The sequence below is a fragment of the Spinacia oleracea genome, chromosome 4 (genome assembly GCF_020520425.1).
Source record: "Spinacia oleracea cultivar Varoflay chromosome 4, BTI_SOV_V1, whole genome shotgun sequence".
NCBI lineage: Eukaryota > Viridiplantae > Streptophyta > Magnoliopsida > Caryophyllales > Amaranthaceae > Spinacia > Spinacia oleracea.
The window spans coordinates 158,345,282-158,373,247 of record NC_079490.1 but is presented as its reverse complement, the minus strand read 5'-3'; the positions used below and the strand labels follow the sequence as shown (position 1 = coordinate 158,373,247).

Here is a 27,966-nt window from a genome sequence, read left to right as displayed (position 1 = left end):
TATCATAACCTAACAGAATTTTCCCGACCTTACTCCGAAGACGCATTTTTTTGGGTTTAATTTCATCCTGTATTTTCTCAAAGTTTCAAAAGTTTCTCGGAGGTCGCTAACATGATCCTCCTCCTTCCGGCTTTTTACGATAGAGTCATCTACATAGACCTCCACGTTTCTGCCTTTTTGGTCGGCAAACACCTTGTCAACCAGCCTTTGATATGTTGCCCCTGCATTTTTCAACCCGAACGGCATCGCCTTATAACAGAAAACTCCTGCATCTGTGATAAAGGCCGCCTTCTTCCTATCTGATTTATGCAGGCTGACCTGATGATACCCTGAGAAAGCATCTAGGAAACTGAGCATTGCGTGACCGCTAGTGGAGTCTACCAGCCTATCAATCCGTGGCAGGGGGTAGAAATCTTTCGGACATGCTCTGTTAAGGTTGGTGAAATCTACGCACATTCTCCATGACCCACTTGACTTTTTTACCATTACCACGTTTGCCAACCATTCGGGGTAGTCACATGGCTCAATGAAACCTGCCGCCAGAAGTTTATCCACCTCTTCTTGTATTGCTGTCATTTTTTCCGTGGAGAAATTACGTTTTTTCTGCCGTACAGGCCTAACATTTCTGTCGGCGTTTAATCGGTGAACCATTATCTCTGGATCGATACCAGGCATCTCATCCGCCGAGAATGCGAAGATGTCAGCGTGCTCTCTCAGCAAGCTTATGAGGTTGACCTTCATGTCACTCCCCATTTCCGTACCGATCACGACTGTTCTATCCATGTTTCCAGCCTCCAGCTCGATATTTTCTGTCAGACCATCTGGCATTGGTCTTGGTGCTGATACCGGCCTTTCATCAAAGTGTTCCATGTTTAGGTCGGTTCGACCCCTTTTTGTGCAGTTCTTTCTTTTTGACAGCTGTTCTTGCCTTGCCGGCTTAGTAGTCAAGTGTATCTCTTGCCTTGCCGGCTCAGTAGTCAAGTTCACTTCTGGGACCATTCTTCCCGGTGTTCTCAAAGCAGTCAAGTAACAGGACCTTGCCGCCAACTGACTTCCCCTTATCTTTGCCGGCCTTTCCAGGTTCGACATATATATCATTGTCAAGTGATAGGTGGAGACTACCGCCTGCACGTCATGTATGAATGGGCGACCGATGATCACATTGTAGGCCGCTGGCACTTTAATGATTAGGAAATCCACCATGAGATCTCGCATTTCGGATCCTTCTCCGATTTTCACCGGCAGCCTTATACTACCCTCTGGGTACACTGTAGATCCTGAGAAACCGATTACTGGGTAGTTTACCCTTTGAAGTTCGTCCTCTGGTATGTGCAATTGTTTGAAAGCTTCCCAGAAGATGATATTTGCTGAGCTGCCGCCGTCTACCAGTACTCTGTTCACATCGGCATTTGCTATATCAATTGTAAGAACTAGTGGGTCATCATGCGGGAAAATGATGCCTCTGCAATCCGATTCCGAGAATGTCATCACTGGTATGCTGGGTGGGTTAGGCCACACTCTTGTGTTATGAAAGTTTACCATGTGCCTGTGTTCCTCCAAGCTTCTACTGGCGCCGCTTATTGTCCCTCCGTGGACTGGGCCGCCAGAAATTACATACACGGGTGGTTTTTTCCCGCCATCCCTCTGTTCTGCTCTGGCACTGGTTTCCGGCTGTTTTTGCTCGATTCTAGGCGGCTGATATGGTTGCTCGATTCTAGGGTATTGTTGTTGATTTTGCTGTTGTGGCCGGTATGAATTGGTAGGGTTTCCTCCCACCGAGTTGTTGTTACCATTTCCCTGCCTTGCCCTATACTGTGAGAAATACCCCTTTCTGACCATATCCTCAATGTTGTCTTTGAGGTCTCTGCAGTCCTCTGTTAGGTGGCCGTGCTCATTATGGAAGTCACAGAATTTCTTGACATTCCTTTCCCTACTCTGCATTGGTGGCGGCCTTCTCCAGCCATCCATCTTGTTGTTTATGTTATAAATTGCCGTCCGCGGTGTGTTCAGCGGAGTGTAGTTATCAAAGAGTCCTCTGGACTCCCTTCTGTCTTGCCGGCTTCTCTGCCCTTGTGGATTGGCATTTCTGTTATTCTGGTTTCTCTGCCCTGCCCCTTGCTGATTATTGCTCTGATGAAAATTGTTTCCTCCTTTTCCCATCTGTGGGTTATAGCCTGGATTGTACCCGACATTTCCGCCGGTTGCCACTACCACATTGGAGATCTTCATCATTTCATCCCCCCTGATGTACTCGTTGGCTTTGTGCAGGACGTCACCCAGATTGGTGTATGACTTTCGGCTGAGATATTTCTTGAATTCGCACTCTTGCATTCCCCTCATAAGAGCCAGAACGGCAACCTCCTGCTGCAAATTGGGGATAGTGATTGACTCGTTGTTAAAGCGGGTGAGATAATCCCTTAACGGCTCTCTATCTCTTTGAGCGAACGACATCAACTCTCCCGATGATTTCTTTCTCTTCTGTTTGCTCACAAATCGTGACAAAAACGACGCCTGCAGCTGTCGGAAGCTGTATATGGAGTGTGCCTCTATGCCCTTATACCAGCTCGCTGCGACTCCTAGGAGTGTGGATGGGAACACTTTGCACCACATGGCATCAGAATCAGTGTACAGCATCATGTGCTGTTCGAATGTGGTGCAGTGATCCTCCGGATCTGTCGTCCCATCGTATCTCCCTGTCGGGATTTTTATCCTTTCCATCCTTTCTTCTAGGATTTCTCGGCACAGGGGAGAATCCTTTGGCTGGATTGTCTGCCGTCTAGCTATCTGTAGAACCGGCGCTCTTCGTTTGTATTCCGCGATGGGGACTTGCTCTGTTTCCGGCCATTCTGTTTCCGCCGGATCCGAGCGCTTTCTTTTTTCTGGGGTGTTTTCTTGATTCAGGGCGGTTAGGAGATCCCTAACAGGTAACTGGGGAACCGTCGGCCTGGTCTTTCTTAGACTGCTGACTGATCCTGGCTGCTGCGAGGCTGGTAGTTCTGACAAAGCGGCCATCACCGCTGACAGTGTTTTCAATTGCTCTCCCGTGAATACTTCCGACAGGGGAGACAGGCGTTCCTGCAGCGTCTGTTCCAGCGGAGTTTTCGGTTGCTCTCTGGCAGGGCTTTCTATTTCTAACTCCTCATCGTCCTCCACTGTAAATTCCCTTTGTGCCGGTATCGAGGTGTTTTTTGTTATTAGGCTGATAACTGATTGTGCTTGTGACGGATGGACGGGGTTTAGAAGTGAGGGTTGGAACTTGGAGGTTGTCGCCGGTTGTGGGGTTGTTGCTTTTTCTTGACTTTTCTTTGATTTTTTACCGTCTTTCTGTGAGAAATCCATGCTGACTGTTCTACCGTTTCAAGGGATAAGGTCCCCTCCTTCTAGCGCCAATTGTTCCGGGTGTGGAATGAGAACAGCTGACTGTGGGATACTGGATTCCTGTCGAGATTGCCGGTTGATATCTGCACAACAGAATGGATTAACTAGCCTCGGGGGTGGTTCGAGGATCCCCCCTCCGATGCTTAAGTAAGATTACTGAGAGATTAAGAGATGATTAAGAAATGATTAGAGAGTAAGAAAGAAGTGTGTTTAAGTGTTTGTGTACCTCATAGCAATAAATGAGGTGTTCCTTATATAGACCAATCCAAGGGTACGATCTGGTAGGTCCCGTGTGGTTAGATAGCGACCTGTTGATAGTGACCCTTGGCTGGTTGTCTCCATGATAATGCCGGTAGGCTGTCTCGCAGAAATGCCGGTAGAGGATATTTACCTAAGATGACCAGGTTACCTGCAGGTTAAGTTTACATACGGGGAGTTCTGCCGGTACCAGGTGGTGCCGGTAGGACACCCCGTACAATATTAACTTGTGATCAAAATCAGAATTCGTTTAAAATTAAACTATTTTTATTATTTTTACGTTTTTGTGTGGACATTATTAATATTCTTCAAACAAACCACAAATAATTGTGAGGATATACCATCAATGGCGGATCTTCCTAACAACTTGGGCCCCGGAGCGGAAAATTCCGTAGTGTATTTTTAGTTCCACCATCCTCTAAACCTTTGAGTATAATTGTATGAATATCGTACTCTATTATATAAATTGTTTAATTCTTCTATTGTCATTGGACACCATAACCGAATATTTAAAATATGATTAGCTTGTAAATAATTATTTGCTTCTTTATTCATTAGATGATTTGATACCCAAATCAATTTATATATGGGCTAAGTTTATGAATTAAGTTACATATTATTTCAATTTGAGCTTATTATATGTTAATGATTAGAAACTTTAATAATTAAATTGGAATTACATGAAAACTTGAATGAGGTCTCAAAAGGTGAAAAAAGAAAGTTCAAGTCCTGAAAGATAAAAAAAACGAAAAGATTAGTCCTCAAACTTTTGATTTATTTTAACTTTTAACCCAAGGACTTAAACTTTTAATGTACTCTAGTTAAATTTGACCGAAAAAAGGGAATAAGGTCCCAAACGGTGAAAAAAAGAATATAGATCCTAAACCGTGAAAAGTTAGACCCCATTTATTAGTTTAAGTATACATAAAAACAGTTGAATTAACTAACGGGGCTGCGAATTATCCACGCGGCAGAATAACAGTTTCTACGATTCACCCAGGGGATCCCAACCGTCGGAAGATCTTCACAAACCTGTAACACAAAGAAGAAGCGGGAATAATCATTTATGTTTTTTCCAAAAATTTCAAACTAAAAATACACTTAAAAAACCCTTCAAATTCAAGCTTCAAACTTTTAGAAATTAAATTCTTCCTCGAAATCACAACGATCTTTAGTTCCCACTTCAAAATTTTCCCTTAAATATGATGAAATGATCTGCTGAATTTTGTTATCCGTTCAAATTTGAGTATTTTCTTTGACTAAAAATATGGATTTCCATGGGTTGAAGAGGAAAAAACTTCAAACACTCTGCAAGAAACATGGGATTCCCGCAAACTTGAAGAATATTGAAATGGCTAACCGTTTAGCTTTGCTTCTTAAGGTATATTTCATATTTTTTTTTGCTTAGTTTCATGGGTTTTTTTGTTGGGTTTGCTTAATTTTGTTATTTATACTGAATTTTGAATTATTTTGGTGGGATTCTTTTGATTTTCGTGGTTTTATTTTGTTTGGTTTGTGTAAATTTTCTATTCCAGCTTAATTTTGGTGGATTTTCTTTTGTTTTTTCTTCTGATTTTCATGGGTTTTATTGTTTGTGTAACTATACTGAATTTTTAATATATTTGGTAGGATTATTTTGAATTTTATGTTTTCTTTTGTTGGGCTTGTGTAAATTTGCTATGCTGAAATTTGAATGATTTTGGTGGATTTTTCTGATTTTCATGGTTTTTTTTTTTGTTATCCTGGTTTGTGCAATTTTGTTAATTATGCTGAAATTTGAAAGATGGGTAGGGATTTATTTTGATTTTCAAATTTCAATGCATATTTTGGGTTGTAATATTGTGTATTAAACTGAATAGGATGAACAACCCAAGAAGAGGGGGAGATCTCGTGAGAAGAATATTGGTGAAGAAGACATGCTGCTGTCACCATGCGTTGAGAAGAATGCGAAAAGGAATAGGAAGAGTCATCAAATGGAGGGACGAGAAGTCATGGGTGGAGGTGAAGTTGTAGTTGAGGGTTTAATGGAGGAAATTGATAGGGATGAAATGATCTCCGAAGGCAATGGTTTAAACAGGAGAGTAACTAACATTGATGTTGATGTTGATGTTGATGATGGCTTTAGTTCTGAAGTTGTAGGGAGGTCTAGTAGACAAGTAGGAATGTGCATAGTTGATTCTTCAGTGAATGAGCAAGCACTAGATGATCTCAAAGTGCACGAACTGGACGTTGCGTGTGTAAATGAATCGGAGGTGACAGAGAAACCTGCTACTGTTGGCACTGATTTCTTCCAAGACAAGGAGACTATATCAGGCGTTTCTGCTCCACCCGGAAGCCTTTCAGATAGCAGGGATCATCAAGTAAACGGTAAGTGTGGATTTAATCATATAAATAATATTAGAGGGATACCCATCAAAACAATTTTAAGAACTTTGATCATGCTACTCAGTTTGTTATTTTAATACCAAAATTCCTTAATCTTTGTTCAAGTAAATATAGTGCTACTATAACTTAAACAGCAGCATTTTTAGAACTGTTTTCAGAGATCTGATCACACTTCAGGATGTGAAACTGAACAAACGGGGAACTTAAAGCCATGCTTTCCTTGTCATCTTATAATATATGAACAAGTTCTTGCTTATACATATCATTCTCTCTTTGTTTCTAAATGTATTATGTGTTGTTTTAGAGAAATGTCATGCAGCTGTAGACACCATGCAGCTAGAGGGCTGTCAAGAAGAAACAGACATTATACACAAGGCGCTTGAAGATGCTGTAGCAGCTATTCAGACCCCTGTAAACAATGAAAGTTCAATGTTGCAAAACAGTGGCAATGATGAAGTCGAAAGTTCTCCAATTTTGTTTTTTGCAGCTGACAAGACATTTTATGAAAAATCTGTGTCTGAACCAACCAATGATTTAGCTATCATGGCTGCTAAGGATGCTGAAGACACAAATGATGATGTTAATCTCCAGCCGGAGGCGGAGAACAGCGTGAATGATTTACAAGTTCAAGATGGTGAACCTGCAGAGAAATCAAATTTGGAGAATGTAACATCAAGTGATGGCTTCAAAAGTATCAGCAATGAAATTTCTGAGAGTGAACTGTTTAAAGAGATAGTGTCTCCTGTGAGCGAGCTAGATTCACACCTCATAGATGAAGAAACAAGTGTTGATCTGAAAAGAAACTCTTGCAGTGTTCCTGTCGAGCCAATGGAAAACCCATTGCCAAAAGTTTCCCATGCCCAAGACTCCAGCCCTTTCACCGCACAAGAGCAAACAGATCGATTTGAATTTGACAGTTTTACTATACAAGCATGTGAGAAAATTAGAATCATTTCCCTAGCTTCTCTTGCTTCGTTTTACCACTAAATAAGCATTTTTTTCCAAACGTTATGGTAGTTTCCAAAACTTTAGTGGCAAGGCACACTTTAGTTATTATTAATAAATTATGTTACTGTAGTTTATTGAAGTGCCTGTTTGAGTTTTGCTGTTTACTTGATTTTGTGATAGCTTATGTTGTATGTTTTTACTAAGCATTGGCCTTATTTATACAGTCAAGTCTGCAGATTCAGTTGAAAAGGAAGTGGTAGCTATGTCTCAAGAAACAGGATGTGTCGAGGAAGCAGAAGGTGTGAGCATTTGTGGAATTGAGAGTCCAAAATCCAATATTCTCAATGATCTTGATGAAGCTCTTGGACAAGCATTTAGCCAACAAAGTAATTGGATGCTTACCTTTTCATTTAGAAATCTAAATATTAACCTTGTTTTCTTCATGCAAAGGCCTATTGAGTAACATTTTATGAAAAATTGCCCTTAATTTTCAGCTTCATCCGAGGGCTCAGTCAAGAAGGAATTTGAAAACATTACTCAAGTAGCAGGATATTTTGAGGAAGAAAAAGGAGAAGGTGCAAACAGTGGTGAAAAGGAGAGTCCTGAAAGTAATAATGAAATGGAATTTGGTGAAGCTGTTGAAAGAACACTTGCTGTGCAGAGCAGTTTGCTGATAGATGCATCAGAGGAAGGCGGGTGTGATGGTGGGAATGAAATAGTGGATGTGTCCTCGATGGTGGCTATCAACCCAGTGTTCAGTGTTGAGAAGGGGAATGACTCTGACAGTTGTAGTGGCCATCTTGAAATGGCTGCTAAAATGGGTAGCCTGAAAAGAAACTCTGGTAAATTTTCATGGAGTGATGCAGCTTCAAGGTTGAACAAAGAAGGTGAACTCATGCTTTTCACGGATGACCAAGATAATAAAGGTGTGGTGCATCATGATTTTCTCTATGGATATAATAATCTATCAGTTCCTTTGTCAATGGATAATAACTGTTTGATGTTTAAGTTGCACTTTGTAACCATAACTTTTTTTTGTGTTCTTTAAACGGGTACTCGTATATTCATGGTGCATGAAATTTTTGCATCTCAGTACAACAAACTAATGATCAAGAGCATGTGGATGATCATATGGATCTTAAACATAAAGATGCTTGCATAACTGAAAACGATCATATAGCATTGGAGGGGTCTGGCAATATAGAAAGATCTTGTAGCATCTCTGTGATAAATTCTGCTCCAGCACACATTGTCCACAGAGAAAGCGGAAGTCCAGGTGAATTTAACAGCTTAAATGATATTTTCTCATCCACTTTTTTTCATACTTAGTAAACTAAGAAAATGCCTAATTATCCGTTCTGTTATGAACTGTTTCTGTTGATCCCAGTATGTGATTAGAAAATTATTAGAGTAGTTCTGATTTTGATTCTTATTACAGTTTACAATGACAATAACCAAGAACTTATTCTGAAAAAGACCCGGATGTTATAGACGCTCTAGATGATAAAATAAAAGTTATCTAGTCCCTTACACATTTGGTAATGACTGCAGGTTATACATGTTACTAGTACGCCACCTGATGAAACATAGAGTTATTTACTTATTTTATGCGTATGATAAGTAATCTTTTACATTAATTTTTTGAGTATTTTTCTCAACCTTATGTTCAATCATTTTAACTTCAAAACAGGTTACTCTGTGAAGGGAGAAGCATGTGTTTTTTCCTTTTTCACCGCCATTGATTAATGCAACAAGTTCGGAGTCTCTGATTGGTATGCATGGCATTCTTGAAAGTACCAGCAGCCAAAGGTTTGTTGATATTTCTGGTGTACATGAGATGGCAGAGGAAGTACCAAGTGATCATATAATTCCACTGCTCAATCAAGAAGTGGGTGACGGGTATTGTAAAGGGAATTCTGGCCCCACAATTGAAGATGGTCACAATGATATCGCCCATGTCGGGAGAGTATCAAATCCTCCTTCCATTATCTCTGACAATAAAGGAGACATATAATCCAGAACATGGTAAATTGGATGAAAAGGGAATTCAGAGGGATGAATCTGCATGTCAACCAGGCACGAAAACAACCACCTTGGGTGAGTATCCTCCTATCTCTGAAAATAAAGGAGAAAATGTTTCAGAAGTTGAATGTGCAATTCGAGACAGCCAATTCAGTTGAAGAAGATGGTAAAGTGGATGAAAAGAGAATTGACAACAAAGAAGATGCTGAATCCTCGTCGTTTAATGTTTTTGAGAATTTCACTGATCAGCCTTTGATACCTTCCTATCAGCAAATGTATCCCATAGAATCTTCATGTCAACCAGGCACGAACACAAGCACCTTACTAGGTGAGTCTTTGGAACCCACAAATTTTAGGAAGACATATAACAAATACGAAGTACATAGTATGCTATGTTTAACCAACTATGTGTTTTTGCATATTTTTCCTTTCATGCTGAGTTTTGGAAACATATAATAATCAACCACCATGAAACACTGGTAGGGGGGACAAGGGAGTAGGGACCATACACACATAAATCTGGTAAATGATGTTCAATGGGTCAACTTTTGTTAGATGATAGAGAATTGGAGATTGAAGAAGGCAAGGGTCTGAAGTTGATCCTGAATTTGAACCTTAAAAGGGAGAGAAGGTAGTGGAGAGGAAGAGCTTTGAGTGTTAAGGTTTTATGCATGCTATCTAGAATTATTGGTCACTTTATTTCTGCCATTCATAATCAAGGATTTAAGCGTATAAAGAAAGTTTACTATAATTGCAACACTCATATTACAAAATTATAGCGAAGGTTTCGGGTAAACTACTCACAAATTATTACTCTATCTTAAGGATTATGACCACTTGTTCTGGATATTTGAAAATTGTATACTTTGTATGTGACTTTTAATTTCAACAAAGCAAGGTACATTTTTACCAATGTGGCTTTCATTTCATATAGTTATTTGAATTAATCTTTTTGGATAATGCAGAAACAGAAGCAATGAAATCCAAAATTGAATCTTGTCTATTCAGCGAGTCAGAGATTGACTTGTTATGGGGAGAGATTGAAAATGACGAAGTCAAAGAGCTCGAAAGAGAAGCTTCAGATGTGATATTTACTGTGAGTACAGTAGAAATTGACACAGTAAGCACACACGAGCCTGCTATTGAAGATGATAGGGATTTGGTGGAGCAGACACTTGAGGAAGGCAAAGAGACAGAAGAAAGAGGCGATAGTGTTGGTGATGAGCAGAATTGCATGAATTCTAAGGAAGATGAGAGTTCAATAATCAGGAAAAATAACACCAGAAGCATATTGATCCATGGAACTCCCCAAAGGGTAGCCCCTTTAATAGATGATATGAAGGAGAATGCAGTAGCTCGATCAAAAAAGGCTGCAATTGGTTGGTGCAACAGCTTTTAAACCTCTAAGGACGGCTTTGGAAGACATCAGCAAGTAGTTTCAGATGTCCTGCATTGCATGCTACCAAGGTTTTAGAGAGTGGCATGTATAATGATCAGACCTCTTTGGATAATACTTTTGCATATCTCATGCTTATGATGATATAATCTGTGAATGGAATCTAGTTAGTTTTATCAGCTGACTGTTTGGGATGGGATGAAGAATATACTAATCAGATGATCCATGTTAAAACTCATTGTGGGTTTCTGGGTTGTGGTTTTTGCTCTCAAATTTGAACTTCATCAACTGCAGTTGCCATGAAAAACAATACTGGCAACATATTTTCATCTTTATATGCTGTATGAAAGCATTCTTCTTTGAACTGCGTAGTATATAAGTATCACAAGTTATATATTATTGCTAATATTTGAGGTTTATGTCTTCGGGAGACTGTTAATTATTTTTCTGGTGGGAAGATTAATCAACTTGATAAGTAATTAATCAATCAGAAAAGAAAAGAAAAAACAAAGAATCTATTACCAAATTTGTACAGGGCATTGAACACAGCAAGTGAAGCTAGGTATCAGATAGATTGTGCTTCTATTTTTAGTAAACAGATCAGTGATCAGATTAAGTAATTGAATTCTTAAATTTAAAACAGTTTGTTGGTTGTTCAATACCGACTTTCCCCTTAATTTGGTAAAGATGACAATAAAAGCAGTATAGTTGGCCCACTTGCCAAGCACAATTGAAGGACTCCCTTCCTCCGGAAATAATTGTATTTGTAATTGTTTTAAAGTTAATGGAAACTTGGTTTGAGAAAAGAGGACTCTCACCTAGTAACCTATAAGAGTGGAGGTAATACGAGTCAGATTGACTTCTTTTTAGTAAGGATTACTTTGAGACAATGCTATACCAATTGTAAGGTGATTCCGGGTGAGAGTACATCAACCCAACATAGACTTGTGGTACTTGATTTTCGAGGTATAAGTTATATAAGGAGGAGAAGACTACTAGTGGAGCCTAGGATCAAGTGGTGGAAACTTCAAGGGGAGCAACAACTAAAATTCGTGGAAAAGGTGGCAAGTGAAGGTATTTGGGACGGTAATATGGATTTGGATAAAGACTCATTATGGACAAGAATGGAGCACACCATAAAGGGAGTGGCGAAAGAGGTCCTAGGGGAATCTAAAGGAATTATGCCACCAAGTAAGGACACATCTTGGTGGAACGAAGTTGTGCAACAAGCGATAAAGAGCAACCGAGAATGCTATAAAGAGTTGGGAAAATGTAGAAGTGATGAGAACTACGAGAAGTACAATGAGGCTAAAAGGGAAGCAAAGAAGGTCATAAGAGAGGCTAGAGCAAATGTGAATCAGGACCTTTACGCAAGATTGGATACAAAAGAAGGGGAAAAGGAAATCTATAGTCTTGCTCGAATGAGAGATAGAAAGACGCGAGACATCGGGAGGATTAAATTTGTGAAAGATGTTGATCAAAAAGTTTTGGTGGGAGATAAGGAATTAAGGATAGATGGAGGTTCTACTTTGATAACTTGTTCAACGGAGATCAAGGGCGCGATATTGGGGATACCAATATCCCTCGGGATATGGTTAACCTAAATTTTATGCGAAGAATTCAAAAGAGAGAAGTCAAAATGACACCGAAAAAGATGGGACGCAAGAGGGCAGTGGGGCCCGATGGTATATCTATCGAAGTCTGGAGATGCTTGGGAGAGAGAGGGGATGGATGGTTAACAACTCTTTTCAACAAGATTTGGGGAAGTAATAGGATGCCATTAGAGTGGAGGAAAAGTACTATCATCTCCTTGTACAAGATTAAGGGTGATGTCCAACATTGTGCCAACTATCGAATGATCAAACTAATGAGTCATTCTATGAAACTTTGGGAGCGGATTATTGAGCAAAGGTTGAGGAGAACTGTGAAAATTTCGGAGAACCAGTTTGGATTTATGCCTGGGAGATCGACTATGAAAGTCATTCATCTTATAAGGCAACTAATGGAGAATTATCGGGATAAGAAGAAGGATTTACATATGGTTTTCATTGATTTGGAGAAGGCGTATGATAAGGTACCAAGGGAAATTCTTTGGTGGGCATTAATTAGGAAAGGAATTCGTATATTGATATCATCAAGGACATGTATGAGGGAGTTAGCACGAGTGTGAGAACTAGTGTTGGTAAGACGGAAGAATTCCCCATTACGATTGGAGTGCATCAAGGTTTCGCACTTAACTCGTTTCTTTTTGTTGTAGTCATGGACGAATTGACGAGGTTAATTCAAGATGGTATACCCTGGTGCATGATGTTTGCAGATGATATTGTGTTGATTGATGAAACAAAAGAAGGAGTGGAAAGTAAGTTGGAGTTATGGAGACAAACTTTGGAATCTCGGGGTTTTAGGCTGAGTAGAAACAAGACGGAATATATGGAGTGTAAGTTTAGTGGAGTCCAAGATAGAGAGACAGGGGTAATTACCTTAGATGGGAATATTGTCCAAGGCTCTGAAATGTTCTGTTATTTAGGATCTATTATCCAAAAGGATGGAGAAATGGATGGCGATGTGGCCCATATAATCAAAGCAGGTTGGTTGGAGTGGAAAGATGTCACGAGGTTCCTGTTAGGTTATGATACATATGACAATTCATAAATCATGCGGAAACAACCATTAAGCCAGGAATACATATTATTTACACATAATCATATAACATAGTCTAGAAGCATACTCTTTGTTGCGTGCCTTCCCTAGCTGCGCCCGAACCGAACAAGAACAAGTCTTTAAGACTCCAAGTGTCGTCCCTCCGTAGATAGTCCACAGCACGTCCGGATCCGCCTTAAGATTGACCAACTAGCATCGCCCTTAAGGTACTAATAATTTCGGCACTTTTAGGCAAGGTATGTGACTGAATTTTTCTCTCAAAAACTCACTTTGAATACTTGAAAAAACTCGTTATAAATTGTGAACCCAGGCCACATATTTATAGGGGTATGGAAAGAGAATTGGAATCCTACTAGGATACGAATGAATTAAATTAGAATCCTAGTGAAACTCTTATTTAATTAATTTATCTTTTAGGATTAGGAATTTAATCATTAAACGAATCATGTACGTTTTAGGTTTCGTATGTGAACACAAACACACACGCACGCACAGCAGCCCACGAGGGGCGCCATGCGCGCGCGCGCACAGCCCAAGCAACGCAGCCCACGACTGCCGCAGCCTTGGGCGCGCGCTGGGCCTGCCTTGCGGTGGGCCTGGCGCAGCCTTGGGCTGGCGTGTTGTGGCGCGCGTTTCCCTTGCTGGACGTGGGCCTGGCTTCGTGCTGGGCCTTCGTCTAGCAAGCTCGTCCGATGCTAATTTGTACGACGCGCTTCCGATTAATTTTCCGATTCCGGAATTCATTTCCGATACGAACAATATTTAACATTTCCGATTCCGGAATTAATTTCCGTTTCGAACAAATATTTAATATTTCCGTTTCCGGAATTATTTTCCGATTCCGATAATATTTCCGATTCAGACAATATGTCCGTTTCCGGCAATATTTCCGATTCCGGCAATATTTCTATTTCTGATAATATTTTCCGATACGTACCATGTTTCCGTTTCCGGCAACATCTACGACTTGGATAATATTTATATTTCCGATACGATCCATATTTCCGTTTCCGGCAATATCATCGTTTCCGGAGTATTCATTTCTTGCATGTGACGATCTCAGCTCCCACTGAAACCAAGATCCGTCGATACCGAATATCCATAGATGGAGTATTTAATGCCATTAAATACTTGATCCGTTTACGTACTATTTGTGTGACCCTACGGGTTCAGTCAAGAGTAAGCTGTGGATTAATATCATTAATTCCACTTGAACTGAAGCGGCATCTAGCTAGGCATTCAGCTCACTTGATCTCACTGAATTATTAACTTGTTAATTAATACTGAACCGCATTTATTTAGACTTAACATTGAATGCATACTTGGACCAAGGGCATTATTTCCTTCAGTTCCTATGTGATTCAGGCCGGCATGCCCCAAAGATTGAAGGGAAAATTTCACCGCACGACGATTCGACCGGCTCTGTTATACGACACGGAATGCTGGGCAGTGAAACATTGTCACGTGCACAAGATGAATGTGGCGGAGATGCACATGTTACGTTGGATGTGTGGGCATACAAAAAAGGATCGTTTGAGAAATGAGATTATTATGAAGAAAGTAGGGGTTGCACTGATTGAGTTTAAGATGATGGAAAATCGTTTAAGATGGTTTGAACATGTAAGCAGAAGATCAAGTGATGCCCCGGTTAGGAGGATAGAAGGGTGGCAAAGTGATAGAATTGCAAGGGGTAGGAGAAAACCTAAGAAAACTTGGAGGAAGGTGATTGAGCACGATATGATCTTTCTTGGGATTGAGGAAAATATGGCGTTGGATAGGACATAGTGGAGGGAGAGAATATACATTGATGAATTCATTTGACCTATACAGCTTCCATTTTTCTGTTTCTCTCTATTTTTTAATTTTTTTTAATTTTACATGCTATTTTGAAATGTACTTATTTTACTTATTCATTTATTTTAAACTTTACTTATTTTTTATTATCTCTTACAATATTTTTTCTATAATATATATACATTTTCCTCTTATCTTACTTTAGTTAATTCCACTTTTTTTTTTTTTTTTAAGTTCCCGCTCCTTTCTGATTTGATTGATAACAATGACGATCTTCTACGACGATTCATGTTAGCCGACCCCAAAACATTTTGGGACTAAGGCTTTGTTGTTGTTGTTGTAATTGTTTTAAAGTTATCGTTAAGAAATATCTTAGAGACTGAAGGTCCGTAATTGAGGAACTTTATGGATATTATAGCTGAAATTAGTTGAGATGAGTGATCAAATAACTAAAAATGGGGAATTGAGAAATTAAATTTAGTAGCAGGATTGTATTTTGAGCAAGATGTGAACTAATAAGACAATAACATCATAGTCCACAGCTGCAACACAGATCTTTTGCTTAGAATAGACAATACTCCCTCCGTATTTTTTTAAGAGATACACTTGTCTTTTCCGGCCGTATTTTTTTAAGAGATACACTTGCCATATTTGGTAACTTATCAACCCCACCACCTAATTAAATAATATATCTACTACACTTTATGACCCACCATCCAATTAAAAAATAATTTTACAACTACACCCACCCCACCCCCACCTCCACTTGTTCAAAAGGACATGGTCCCCAATGTACTTATTTATTAAAATATCTACCCCAACCCCACTTCTTTTATTCTTCTTAAGACCCGTGCCCAACCAAGTGTATCTCTTAAAAAAATACGGAGGGAGTACTTGTTAAAATTACGCTATTAACCATACGGGGTACTCCGTATAAAATTAGGACAAAGGAGGTACAAAATTTCATTATTGGAAATTTGACAGCAAGAAAACCCAAATTATAGTTTGACCATTTTGGAAGCAACCAAATTCAAGACCACAACTTCACAGGTGCTGTCCAATGTTGTCTCACTCTTCCATGAAAATCAACATAGTGAACTTTACACTTCCAAAACAAACGTCTCTTACAAAATTACTTTGTAAAATTTTGTGGAATGGAAAACATTTGAATAACATACTTTAAGGAACACAAGGAGATATAAATTTGAAGGAGTATTACGACTAATATTCTATCAGTAATCTTGCATAAACATTAAGAGAAGAGAGAACACTAAAAAGTAAAAACCACTTTATTGATATACTAATCCAAAAATATAGAATAAGATTTAAACTTCACAGTCTAAAAAGAAGCCAAAATTAATTGTAACCCACAAACCTACAATAATGATTAATGACACAACATTTCAAGTCCCTTATTTCTAAGGGAGAGGGCCTTATAAATTAAGAATAGAAGAAACTTTTACCCCAACAAAAAATAATAGAAAAAGAAAACTCCTTTATGTTCATGGGGGGATCATAAAAATACCCTGAAATCCATAATCCCCTATAACTTGACTCACAAATAACGACGTGTATCAAAAGAATGAATAAACATTTTTCCCTGACAACAAATTTTTTCAATGTGTCAAGCTCCCAACTTTATCTACACAACACAAACCCAATTCTCATCTTTTGTATCCTTCAATTCGATTCAATGATCGCCTACCAACGTCGTTTTTCGTTTTTCTTGCTTTCTCCCAGCTTGGTTGGGTTTCTTTTTCTACACAAAATTCATCATCAAAAATGTTTGGTGTACTAATCACAATCCAACCCACATACTTCGAGAACAATACCGCCTTTGGCTGTGAACGGGTTAACTCTGACCCATAGAAGGGAGAAAATGGATGCAAGTAAAATGGACCAGACGATGAGAATGGTGGGGACGCGATCTTGTTTTCCCATCATACCCTTGAGGAAGGGGTAAAGATGAATGATGACCCACATTGCAAAGAAGAGCCTACCGAATAGAGGACCCCATGACTCGTACCCGTTGTTAATGGCATCTGATATCCCGACTATAACCCCGATGATGTTCATCACCAGCAAAGTCATGGGTGGGATCAACAGGGAAGTCCACTTGAACAAGTAAAGGTCTGAGAATTCTCCGTCATCTGCTGCTTTGGATGTGACAGTAAAGTTGGTGTCCACACCAGCAAGAACCTTTAGTAGACCTTGAAAGAGGGCAAAAAGATGGGCAGATACACCTCCAATCACCCAAAATTGTTCATTCCTCCACATGTCGTCGATTTGCACATGTCCCCATTGCATTTCTAGGATACTCGTTACCGCGATGGAAATAAACAGACCCATAAACAAAATACTTGCATAGCTGCTGATCTGTACATCACCAGTGTATAAATCAAACATCAGACTAGTATAGTAAACTCAAACAGCATTATACTTAGGATAGGAAAATGCTACACAATCACTTTTTTGCAAGCAATACTCTGAAGCACAAACAAGCCTGAAACTTACCTCAGGAACAATGAATTTCCCGGTGAGAAGACAGACAGCTGGGAGAGTACAATAGACAAGCAGTGGGATAGACGTCAATGGGTACACAACAGAGGCAATATAAGAAAATCGCTCCAGTGGTTTGAGACCACTGTTAAACCCATACCAAATAGGGCAGTGTCTGCTCAACAATATCTCAACAGATCCCAAAGCCCACCGAAGAACTTGGTGGAGACGGTCAGACAGATTAATTGGAGCAGACCCTTTAAATGCAGCTCTTTTTGGCATGCAGTACACTGACCTCCATCCATGACAATGCATTTTGAACCCAGTCAGGATATCTTCTGTAACTGAACCATAAATCCAACCAACCTGATTTCAACAAAACGTGGTCAGAGGAGGCAAATTTATGCAAACATTTCTCACATAATACAAAGTGAAGGCACATCCTCACCTCTTTTCCCCATTCAGTTTTGTCCTCGTACCCACAACTGATGACATGGATGGCCTCCTTCAATAGTGATGCTTCACTTACACCATGAGGCATTCCACCTTCCTCCATCAGTGTGGAAGCTATAAAGACCGGAGACTGACCAAATTTCTTCTCGAATTTCACTTGGGGCATAAGAGCAGACTTTTCATTATCGATTCCTGCAAATGCAGAACAACAATGAGATCCAGGCAGAATGATCAATTTTTTTAAAAAAATTATTTATCAGAATTTTTCTTTGCCGTTTTTAGGGAATACTCCCTCCATCCCGAACTACTCATTGCAAGGATTTGAGAATAACCTCGGTTGTGAATATAATCAAATTTACAAAACAACCTACCAACCTTGGATGGTGTTTGAATTATCACTTCCAATCAACAAAGTTGTGCGATGTAGAAAGTAAATTAATTACTGCATTATGAATAGAATCGTTGCAAATATTTGGGAGCGTAGAGTGAATAACATACAATACACAAGTAGTGTAAACGTATGCTTACCTTCAATACCTTCCTCAATGTTTTCAAGAGCGTGTATTTGTGTGGATGAATCCTTGTTTTTGGACTTCTTTTTGTTGTCCTTGAGCTTGCTGTTATCCTTGGTTTTTGATTTTCGGTTATTCTTTCTGGATCCAAAACAGCAGCAGCAAAAGCACCATTTCGGCCAACAATTACAGGTCTTGCCTGGGGGCTTCTTTACTTTAGGGGCATCATACCCATAAAGTGCTTGCCTTCTGAAAACACAACCTGTTCCGACATAAATTGGTCCTTGGATACCATCCAACCCTTTCATGTTGATCTATTAACAGGGGAAAAGAAAATTGATAAGGAGAACAATCATCATTTGCTTCTAAGCAAAATCACAATTGAAGTGATAATCATATTTTAGGGGGGAGGATGATGCTTACATCAAAGAATACAACATTACGGTTAGAGTATCGATCATGTCTATCAATGCCATCAAACCTCTGAGGAAACTGTACATAGCATATTTTCTTCCCTGATATGGGATCCATTAAGAAGCACATGGCTTCACGGAGTGCCTTACTGTTGTTGATGTAGTGATCACAATCCACATTAAGTAGGTATGGTGCATTTGAGAGAACTGCTGAAACTCTTATCTGTAAAACAGTAGAGGATTAGGTACTTAGGTGATTTATATAGTCTTATTTTCAGGAACAAGACAATATGAGAGAGAGAGAGAGATAGACTTACCAAGGAATTCATGGCACCAGCTTTTTTATGATGATCAAATCCGGGTCTCTTCTCACGAGAAACATAAACAAGTTTAGGCAGCTCATTTCCATCCAAGTCACGGACACCATTTTGGCCAAGGAACACCTGTTAGACAATAGAACATATGTCACGTATTGGACGGGAGCTCAAAACAACGGAAGTACAGGAGAAGGGAGAGTAGGGAAACATTCAAATAGTCCCAGTTCCAATCACCTGTATCATTCCAGGATGATCCCTAACATTGTTTCCAGGCCACGGGGTTCCATCTTGCATAGTCCAACCTTCCTCAGGAACCTTTTGTGCCATGGAAACCAACCCATTTATCCGGATTTTGAACTCTTCATAGTCTCTCTGAAATTTTAGCAAACATAATGAGCTGAATGAGATACTGAAATAAGATTGCACTCTAGAAAACACTCTGTAATATATTATGCCACAATCTACCAACCTTCATGGCACGGCGTTCCCTGACAAAGGCAGGATGCACTTTATCTTTCAGATAATCAACCTTCTGAGAGAAATACCATTCAGGAGCACGAGGTTCAATTTGATACTTCTTGCAAAATGGGACCCATTTTCTTGCAAACTCAGAGGTCTCAGAAAGGGCTTCAAAAGTAAGCATGGCTGCACCATCATCTGAGACATAGCATGAAACCTTGTCCACTGGGTAATCCGCAGCAAGGATAGAAAGAACAGTGTTTGCTGTGATAAGTGGAGGTTCTTTCATAGGGTCGACAGTTGACACATAAACATCTACTGGGGCTAGCTCAGATGGCTTGCCTTCCTTCTCATACCTGATTTACATTTTGACTTGAAGTTTAGTACAAAATAATTCAGGTGAAGGAAAAGATATTGAGATGGAGGAAAGAGAATTACCTCAGCGAAAGCCTATCGAGATAAGTTTCTCGTTCAATGGGCTGCCATTTCGGAAACTGATCCAAAATCCACGACACAGCAAACCATATCTCACAAATGACTGATAACAGCCACAGTGCAAATGCATCTCTCACAGGGTGGAGGATTCTATAGTGAAAGAAGAGCCCAAGAATAACCATACGAAGAACAATGACTATCCTGTATGGATTTATCCTGCTTGATGAAATGGGTAGTTTTCTCGACAGTGGCTGCCTTCCTTCGTCCATCCTTTAGAGATAAGAATGAGATGGCCATTGTTAGAATACATCTTAAAAAGGTCACGAGCTACTGTGAACATCCAGACAGTACTATTAACATGGACACATTTTATCCGCTTGAACAGAAAGGAAAAGAACGAGGAGTTTATCTCAAGGACACTAGTTAATAGTCATTTTATTATAATTTGGGCAACAGACTCAAAAGTATCCATCCTTATTAGCGATTGTTTCACATGAGAGAATCGGGATCTTACTTAGGCAAATCGGGATCATCAGGTTCTCCTCCATCATAGTTTCCATTCTCCTCTTGGTGCTTAACCATTTGAAGCTTGTCATTCTGCCTTCTCTTCCATTCTTCCATCCTATCTTTCCAAGCAACACTTCCATATCCATAAACTGCTAGATCTTTCTTGGGGTCCATTGGTCTAGGTGGCACTAAAATTAACCAAAACGATGCACGTTTAGCTAAATTCCATATAGTTTTCAATTCAATGATACCATATGCACAATTTTTCAAAACGCAAAGGAACTTACAGGACATTGCTGAATCAGGAAATGATACAGGGTGGACTTTCTTCCCACGGCTCATAAAAGGAGGGACTATTAAAGCATGCCTCTCCGATGAAATATAAGGATCCTACATTGCAAACAAGAAAGAAAAGGTTAATATAGTCATCTCTGATAGCAATTGAACCCCAATTATGCACACTATATAGCAAGAAATCAGAAATATAAGATTGATATGATAATAACCTCTGATCCATTAGTTAAGAGAAGTTGTTCCTGTGAATGGGCAGACGGATCCAACTCTGCCGGTGTTGAAAAGCCGGAGGCATTGGATGGAGCCCGGCCAACATTAAGCCGGGATGAAAATATTGCTTCAGCAATGTGCTGAGGGTCGTTATCCTTACCCGCGTATTTGAGCTCATTTTCTATATCATCAAGATCATCTTCATCCTCATCACCCTCAACTCTTGCAAACCCTATAAAAGTTAAAACAGTTCAATTGCTAATTAGCACACATCTAACTACTGACTCTCCTAAAAAAAACATCATACAATACAGAATTATGAACAACAAAGGAGAATTATGTTACCTTTAATACGCTTGTAACGGGTTTTGCACTGAGGACAAGCTTGATTTCCTTCATTTCTTTCATAGTCATAGCAAGGTCTACACACTGGGAAAGCACACTCATTGCAAGCAACAAATGGCTCGTCATCATCCATTACTATATCATCTCCACAAATCTGACAAAGCTGTCCACTCAATTCTTTCACTGATGTCACCTGTAACACGTTTTTTATGCAATTAGCCCCAAATTAACACACAGATCTAAACCTCCTAACTAAATCCATGTTAAATTCCCCACAATTCCTGGGTCAAAATTATGTTTCAAAGTAACTGATACTTTTATCAAAAGCTACCAAATCTATGAGTTAATTGGCAAAATAATTGGAAAAATACAGCCAGAAAGTCTGCATACTACTTAATTAACCCAGAGTATCAGTCAAAGTGAAAGCCGAGAACTAAAATCAGCTGAATCCCTAATAAACATAAACACATTAACCCCAAATGCAGCCGAATTTGAGTAATAAAAAAACCCGAGTAGCGAATGATGAAGAATTACTTACTCTTCCAATATCATCGGCATTGATAAGAACGAATTCGTTTCGATTGTGCGAACCGGCAACCAGCCGGCCATTGGCAGCCATTGTTAAGACCCCCAACAAAACCTCGAAAATAAATCAGGGGGCCGGAGTAATTTGACCCAGATTCACTCAATCAAAACGCACAAATCTCATCAGTTTGGTGAAACCCCTTCGTCTTCCTTGCACCGACCACAAACAGAAACACTCCTTTTTTGACACTTTTCTCACTCCAAACAAACAATCATTCACAGGAAGCAACACACCAAAAACAACAACTACTCCACATTAAAGTAGTAAGGGGGGAGTGTAGAGAGAGAAAGTGGGGAGAGAGAAATTAAAGAAGAGATGTGAGATGGAGAAATAATTCCCAGAAATGAAAATGCCCACAATATAATATCAACAAATTATTATGTGGGCTATAATTAAAAATACCTACCAAATTAAAAAAAAAAAAAAAAAAAAAGGAGGTGGGTCTGGGTCGTTTGTGTCTCTCTAGAAAAAAATCAAGAGTGATTCTTTTCTTTGATTAATAGTTGATCCAACCTGTAAAAAGACCGGAAATTCACGGAAACAATGTAAAATTAATTAGGGGATGGAAATATAATGAAGATTGGAAAAAGACAGAGAGGTTTTAGAGAGAGAAAGGAGGAATTATTACAGCTGAGATTAGATGGGGAGTTAAAGGGGAGAATAGAGGAGAGAGAATCTAAGAAGAGGGAGAGAGAAGGGTTTGATTATTCAACGCGTAAGGCAGAAGGGACAAGAGGGAGTGAGCGACCGACAGACAGATTAGAGGAGAGAGAAAGAGTGGTTCCATGTGCAAATTGTTAGAGAGATAAACTAAGTGCCTTTCTGTAAGATCTAACTCTGTCACTCACTATATGTTTTTAACTTTTTACTCGTCTTCAACCCCTAAATGGATTAATGGAGTACTGTATTTTAAGAATTTAATTTAACTAGTGTGTTCAATTTGTTTTTTATTTAAAATTGTGAACAAAGACCGATTAATGTTTGTGGATTTACCTCAAAAAAGAAAAAAATGTTTGTGGATCGTTGACTAGTTCAATACCATCCCGTAATAGATTACTAACTACACAGTAAAAAGTTACTAATGTACTTCGTATATTTTAGTGGTCTCGTAAAAAATGGTGTGGTAAAATCCCTTTAGAGATTATCAAGTAATTTATAACGTCAGTAATTTATTTTAGAATTTTGAAACTAATAAAAAGAATAACTTGAATTTTAAAATTCTTCATTTCTCTTTTTTTTTCGAACTTATATTTATCCAGAAGAATTAGATTCTTGTCATATTATTTTTATAGGAATTAAAAGTTTATCAACAATTTGCAAGTAAAAACAAATTCCGAAAGTAATGACTATAGACAAAAATGTGTAGTTAAATCATATATTGACAGTGTAACTAATTGAATAAAACACTAAAAACTTGACTTTTGTTGCATATTATAATAATTTATTTATTTATTAGTGATTTTAGAAAAGGCTATACCGCGCGAATGATTTAGAAGTTAAATTATTAAAAAAAAGCGATATTTTAAATTGTTTGGACAAAAAATATTTTATCAATTTATCTTAAAAGATAAAACAAATTTAATAAAATAATGCGTAAGGATTTTTTTTTTTTTTTTTGGTGTAATAAACTTATATCTATACAGAGTAATAGATTTAACATAAAATAAAAAGAATAATTTAGATATACTTACTTCGTACAGAGTAATATTTAAAGTAGGGGTAGGACCAAAAGGCAGAGGTTGGTGGTGGAGGAACGTGGTGGGTCCTAATTAGTTGTGAACCACCGGATGTAATACGCCGTATTTTTATTAAATTATAAATACATTTATTATAGGAAAATTTGTAAAAAATAATCCAACTTTTGCCCGCTCTTCTATTAACAGTACGACATATCGATTAATTCTAAATAATCCAAACTTTGGGGGTTATCTTCCCCGAATAGGTCGTGACCGGATAGTAACCTGATTGACAAGTAAATGTGACACGTGGGTTAATTAAATTTAAACTTTAATTTTTTTTATATTTTAAAATACCCTTCTCCTTTTCTTACTCTCCTGCCTCACCAAGATAGCCCACCCCAGTGACCACCGTGACCACCACCCCTTGCCCAGCCCCTGCGACCAACCCCACCCCCTGCGACCACTATGACCACCCCCTTCCCCACCCCTGCCCCTTGCGACCACCGTGACCACCCCCCTTCCCCACCCCTGCCCCTTGCGACCACCGTGACCACCCCCTTCCCCACCCCTGCCCTTTTGCGATCACCATGGCCACCCCCTTCCCAACCCCTGCCATTCTGCGACCACCGTGACCACCCCCCTTCCCAACCCCTGCCATTTTGCGACCACCGTGACCACCCCCTTCCCAACCCCTGCCCTTTTGCGACCACCCCTTCCCCACATCACCACCAGCTTTGCCCGATCTAGAAAGAGACGGAAGTGGTTCTCTGGCAATGAAAAAGGCGGCGCGGTTGGACAATGGTGGTGTGGCAACGAAGGTACGACAGAGGAGGGATGGAGGAAGCAGGGAAGCGCGAGTAGGAGAGAGAAATTAGGTGAGGATTTAGGGAGGTTGTCGACACCGAATGTGGATGGGGAGGATAGAGGGATGGAGGGTCTGCTACGAGAGGGAGGGAGGAGGAGCTAGAAAATCTGGGTTTTTTTTGGGGGGGAAGCTAGAAAATCTGGTAGAGGAGGAAGAGATTGAGAAAAAGGGTGGGGTAAAATAGTTTTTTTAAAATAATTCAAAATTAAAAATTGTAAAATAATTTTTGGACCAATTATTGAGCGACATATGTCTCACTTAACCTTTTAAAATAGAAATTAACCTGTTATTAAGGTTGTAGGTAAAAAGGACTGTTATGGGAAGATACCCCATAAAATTTGGATTATTTAGAATTAATCGATATGTCGTACTGTTAATAGAAGAGCGGCCAAAGGTTGGATTATTTTTTACAAATTTTCCTTTATTATATTTATAAAATATTTTTAAAGAGTTTTAAATTAAAGTTGCATTTAGATATTTAATGAATGTATTTTATTAATTAAAAACATTTATTATTTCTAATTGGAGGAGAAAAGTATTTAAAATGCACAACTTTTGTAAAAGACGGTCTTATAGGAAATACTGCCTTGTTGTCGCCTAATGTGCCACGCGGATTGTTGACAACAACATTTCTTTTTTATTTTTTCGTTTTCCTTTTCATTTTCATTTCCCAAAACCTAATTATTTTCTTTCTCTCTCCTAAATTATTTGTCTCCCCTCCCTCTCCTAAATTCTCTGCCTCCTCAAACCCTAGGTGATGTCAGATCTTCGGCGCCGCCACATTGATCTTAAAGGAAATATGCCCTTAGTCCAAGTTTGCATTTAATGCATTTAATGCGAATTCTAATAAATATGGTTCATTATTAATCAAGCAAGTGATATGAATGTCTACCTAGAAGCCACTTCAGTTCAAGTGGAATTAATATTATTAATGCACCAACTTACTCTTTGACTGAACCCGTAGGGCCACAAAATAGTACTTGAACCAGTTCAAGTAGTTAGGTGAATATTATATCGAGTAAATACTCTAATAATGGATATTCAGAAATGATGGATGTTGGTTTTAGTGGGAGCTAACACAAACCATCAAGAGGCAAAGACGAGAATATTTGTCTAAAACGAAGATATTACCGGAAGCGTAAATATGGTTCGTATCGGAAATGTTATAGGAATTATAAATGTTACCGGAAATGAAAATTTGTCGGAAACAGAAATATGGTTCATATCGGAAATATAAATATTACAGGAATGGACGGAAACGGAAATATGGGTCGAATTGAAAAATATTATTGGAAAAAGAAATATTGTCGGAAACGGAAATTGTAACACCCCCAAATTTCTCTCTTTTTAAAAACAACATTTCATTAAATAACACCAACCTTGAGAGAAACTCATGAGTATTACTTCCACGTGATTACGTTAAAGGCTAATTAACTTAACTAATGCAGCGTGTAGGGGGTTTTTTGAATCGTACATTGTACTTTGCTTTTCGTAAAATTGTATATGTTGTATTTTTGAATTTCGAAATGCAAGTTAGGGGAATTTGATGAACCCCGATTAGAAATAATCAAAAACCTAAACTTTGTTCGGTTTATCGAAGAGGAAAACACATAGCTTTGACTTGGTTTTTTTACAACCCCACCGGATCAAAGGGGGGCAAAATCTAGAGTTGTCCTAATGACGTTAACCCGTTTTGAACATTTGAAATATCAAAACTCAATATATAAAAGTCTACGTAAAGACCCCTACGACTTTCAAATATTGAACCATGACGGAGTCGCCACCAAACATATTAAGGGGTCCCGTTTGGAAGGACCAAAGTTGGCTCTTTTTGGATAAGGCATTGAATCTTTAAACCGAATGTGTGAGATTCGGGTAAGGGAACGAATCGCTTATTTTGGTAGACTTTAGAAATACATTTGAATACAAGACAAGGATTGTTTTGCGAAATCCTAATCATGACACTAGGTTGGTTGAATCATGCATTTTAGAATCATTGAAATTGCTACTTGTACGTGGTCACTTTGCTTTAAAGTTAATTTAAGGAACCTAAGGTCGGTTTGTCAAAAAATTATCTTCGTTCACGTGATGTAACCCTTTTGTATTTTGTTGTATTTATCATGTTGGGTGATGAAAGAAATAAACATGTAAAGCATCATCACAAGTAGAAAATGAATTATTGAAATGCGTACAACACCATTTAGGTGCAAAACCACATCGCCTTTAAAATGGCGAGTAAAGAGTGCGATATTGAAATTGCAATCATAGTAATAATAAGAGCAATAATAATAGCAATCATCACTTAAGTAAATTTATCTTAAATTTACTTAAGTGATGATTGCTATTATTATTGCTCTTATTATTACTATGACTGCAATTTCAATATCGCAATTAAGAGAATAATTTAACAAAAAAAAAAAATAAGAGGATAAAGGTGCATTATTGAAATTGTTGTATTGATATAGCACCATTGTATTTGAGATCCGAATGCCAAGCAACTTCTTAATAATAAGTGTGCCCGACACAGATTCAATTCTCTAAAAATCTTAACTTTAGATGAGTTGCTCATCTTGAAGTGTCATTAATTTTTGAACATTGAAATAGAACTTGAAATAGAAGTAGAACTTGAACTTGAAAAGGGAGGTTCAACATCAAAGATTAAGAGATTTCATGATAGAAAAATCTCATCTTTAACACACTCCATGATTTGAAAATTTCTAGTTTAAAGAGAGTTTTTCTCTCATTTAATCATCATTGAACTTGGACATTGGATTTTGTATTGTGAACATGAATGTTCATATGTTCTAGTTTAGAAAAGGGATTTCACTTTTCATAAACATCCTTGAACTTTTGAAAAGTTTTGGATTTTGTGAAATTGTATGATGATTGTTGTAAAGAGAAAGTCTTTCAAGAGTGAAAGTTCCTCATTTTACTAATCATTTTTTAAAACAAAGCTTGAAACTTGCATTTGAATATTGAAATGGTGCTTGGAAAATCATTTGAGAGAGATTTCAAGAATGAAATCCTCCCAAAGATTGCACCTTTGTATATTTTTCCTAGTTTGTCATGATTATGAACTCAAATGCAAACATCATTGGAGTTTAGATCTTGGACTAGAAAGGTAGAAAATTAGAACAAATCATAGTAATTTAGATTAGGGATTCAGATTAACTTGTTAGGGTTAGGTTATGCTTCCGATTTTCACTCCCAATTGCTCTTGGTGTTTAGAAAAATTGTAGGAAAATTGAAGGTTTTTGAAGATTGAATTTGTGTTGAGAGGAAAAATTTGTATTACGACCTCCTATTAAATCCTCCTCCTCATAGCCGGCAAAAAAATAAATCACGCCAGCGCCAGGCGCCTAAGCTGCGCCCAGCGCTGTTGACGTATCGCAGAAGCCGCCAAAAGAAGGACGATGACACCGTCCTTCTTGTACCGGAGGCTTTGTACCTTTGTACGATTTTGGAGTGTAGTGATTTTCTTGGTGGTTAAGGCAAGAATTTGCGACTAAAAACCCACCTTTGAATTCGAAATTTGTATTTGGACTCGGTT

At 38.6% G+C, this 27,966-nt stretch overlaps 3 protein-coding genes across 3 annotated transcripts; 1 reads left to right on the top strand and 2 right to left on the bottom strand.

The window, feature by feature from the left end:
• Window positions 1-9: 9 nt before the first annotated feature.
• LOC110802884 (uncharacterized) lies at window positions 10-3,339 on the bottom strand. The gene has a single exon (XM_022008340.2). The coding sequence runs from the start codon at window positions 3,337-3,339 to the stop codon at window positions 10-12; it is 3,330 nt and encodes a 1,109-aa protein (XP_021864032.2).
• A 1,270-nt stretch (window positions 3,340-4,609) lies between these two features.
• On the top strand, window positions 4,610-10,793 carry LOC110802893 (uncharacterized). Its single transcript, XM_022008347.2, has 8 exons — window positions 4,610-5,017; window positions 5,496-6,003; window positions 6,326-6,955; window positions 7,194-7,355; window positions 7,464-7,895; window positions 8,063-8,245; window positions 8,660-9,319; window positions 9,957-10,793. The coding sequence occupies exons 1-7, from the start codon at window positions 4,904-4,906 to the stop codon at window positions 8,713-8,715; spliced, it is 2,085 nt and encodes a 694-aa protein (XP_021864039.1). The 5' UTR covers window positions 4,610-4,903; the 3' UTR covers window positions 8,716-9,319; window positions 9,957-10,793.
• Window positions 10,794-16,113: 5,320 nt separating this feature from the next.
• On the bottom strand, window positions 16,114-22,592 carry LOC110802894 (cellulose synthase A catalytic subunit 6 [UDP-forming]-like). Its single transcript, XM_022008348.2, has 14 exons — window positions 21,825-22,592; window positions 21,287-21,479; window positions 20,944-21,173; window positions 20,725-20,827; window positions 20,445-20,625; window positions 19,934-20,200; window positions 19,506-19,851; window positions 19,271-19,408; window positions 19,037-19,162; window positions 18,730-18,942; window positions 18,323-18,620; window positions 17,790-17,986; window positions 17,357-17,707; window positions 16,114-17,218 (listed from the first exon to the last, which is right to left on the bottom strand). Exons 1-14 carry the CDS (start codon window positions 21,903-21,905, stop codon window positions 16,637-16,639), a joined length of 3,306 nt encoding a protein of 1,101 aa, XP_021864040.1. The 5' UTR covers window positions 21,906-22,592; the 3' UTR covers window positions 16,114-16,636.
• Window positions 22,593-27,966: the final 5,374 nt, after the last annotated feature.

Excerpts from the sequence above, each read along its gene's own strand:
- LOC110802894 (XM_022008348.2), bottom strand. The coding sequence starts at position 21,905 with ATGGCTGCCAATGGCCGGCTGGTTGCCGGTTCGCACAATCGAAACGAA. Across the intron at positions 19,163-19,270 it reads ATCATCCTGGAATGATACAG|GTGTTCCTTGGCCAAAATGG; the intron begins GTGATTGGAACT and ends ATTGTCTAACAG. Across the intron at positions 18,943-19,036 it reads CTGGTGCCATGAATTCCTTG|ATAAGAGTTTCAGCAGTTCT; the intron begins GTAAGTCTATCT and ends ACTGTTTTACAG.
- LOC110802884 (XM_022008340.2), bottom strand. The coding sequence starts at position 3,339 with ATGGATTTCTCACAGAAAGACGGTAAAAAATCAAAGAAAAGTCAAGAA.
- LOC110802893 (XM_022008347.2), top strand. The coding sequence starts at position 4,904 with ATGGATTTCCATGGGTTGAAGAGGAAAAAACTTCAAACACTCTGCAAG. Across the intron at positions 5,018-5,495 it reads GTTTAGCTTTGCTTCTTAAG|GATGAACAACCCAAGAAGAG; the intron begins GTATATTTCATA and ends TAAACTGAATAG. Across the intron at positions 6,004-6,325 it reads CAGGGATCATCAAGTAAACG|AGAAATGTCATGCAGCTGTA; the intron begins GTAAGTGTGGAT and ends GTGTTGTTTTAG.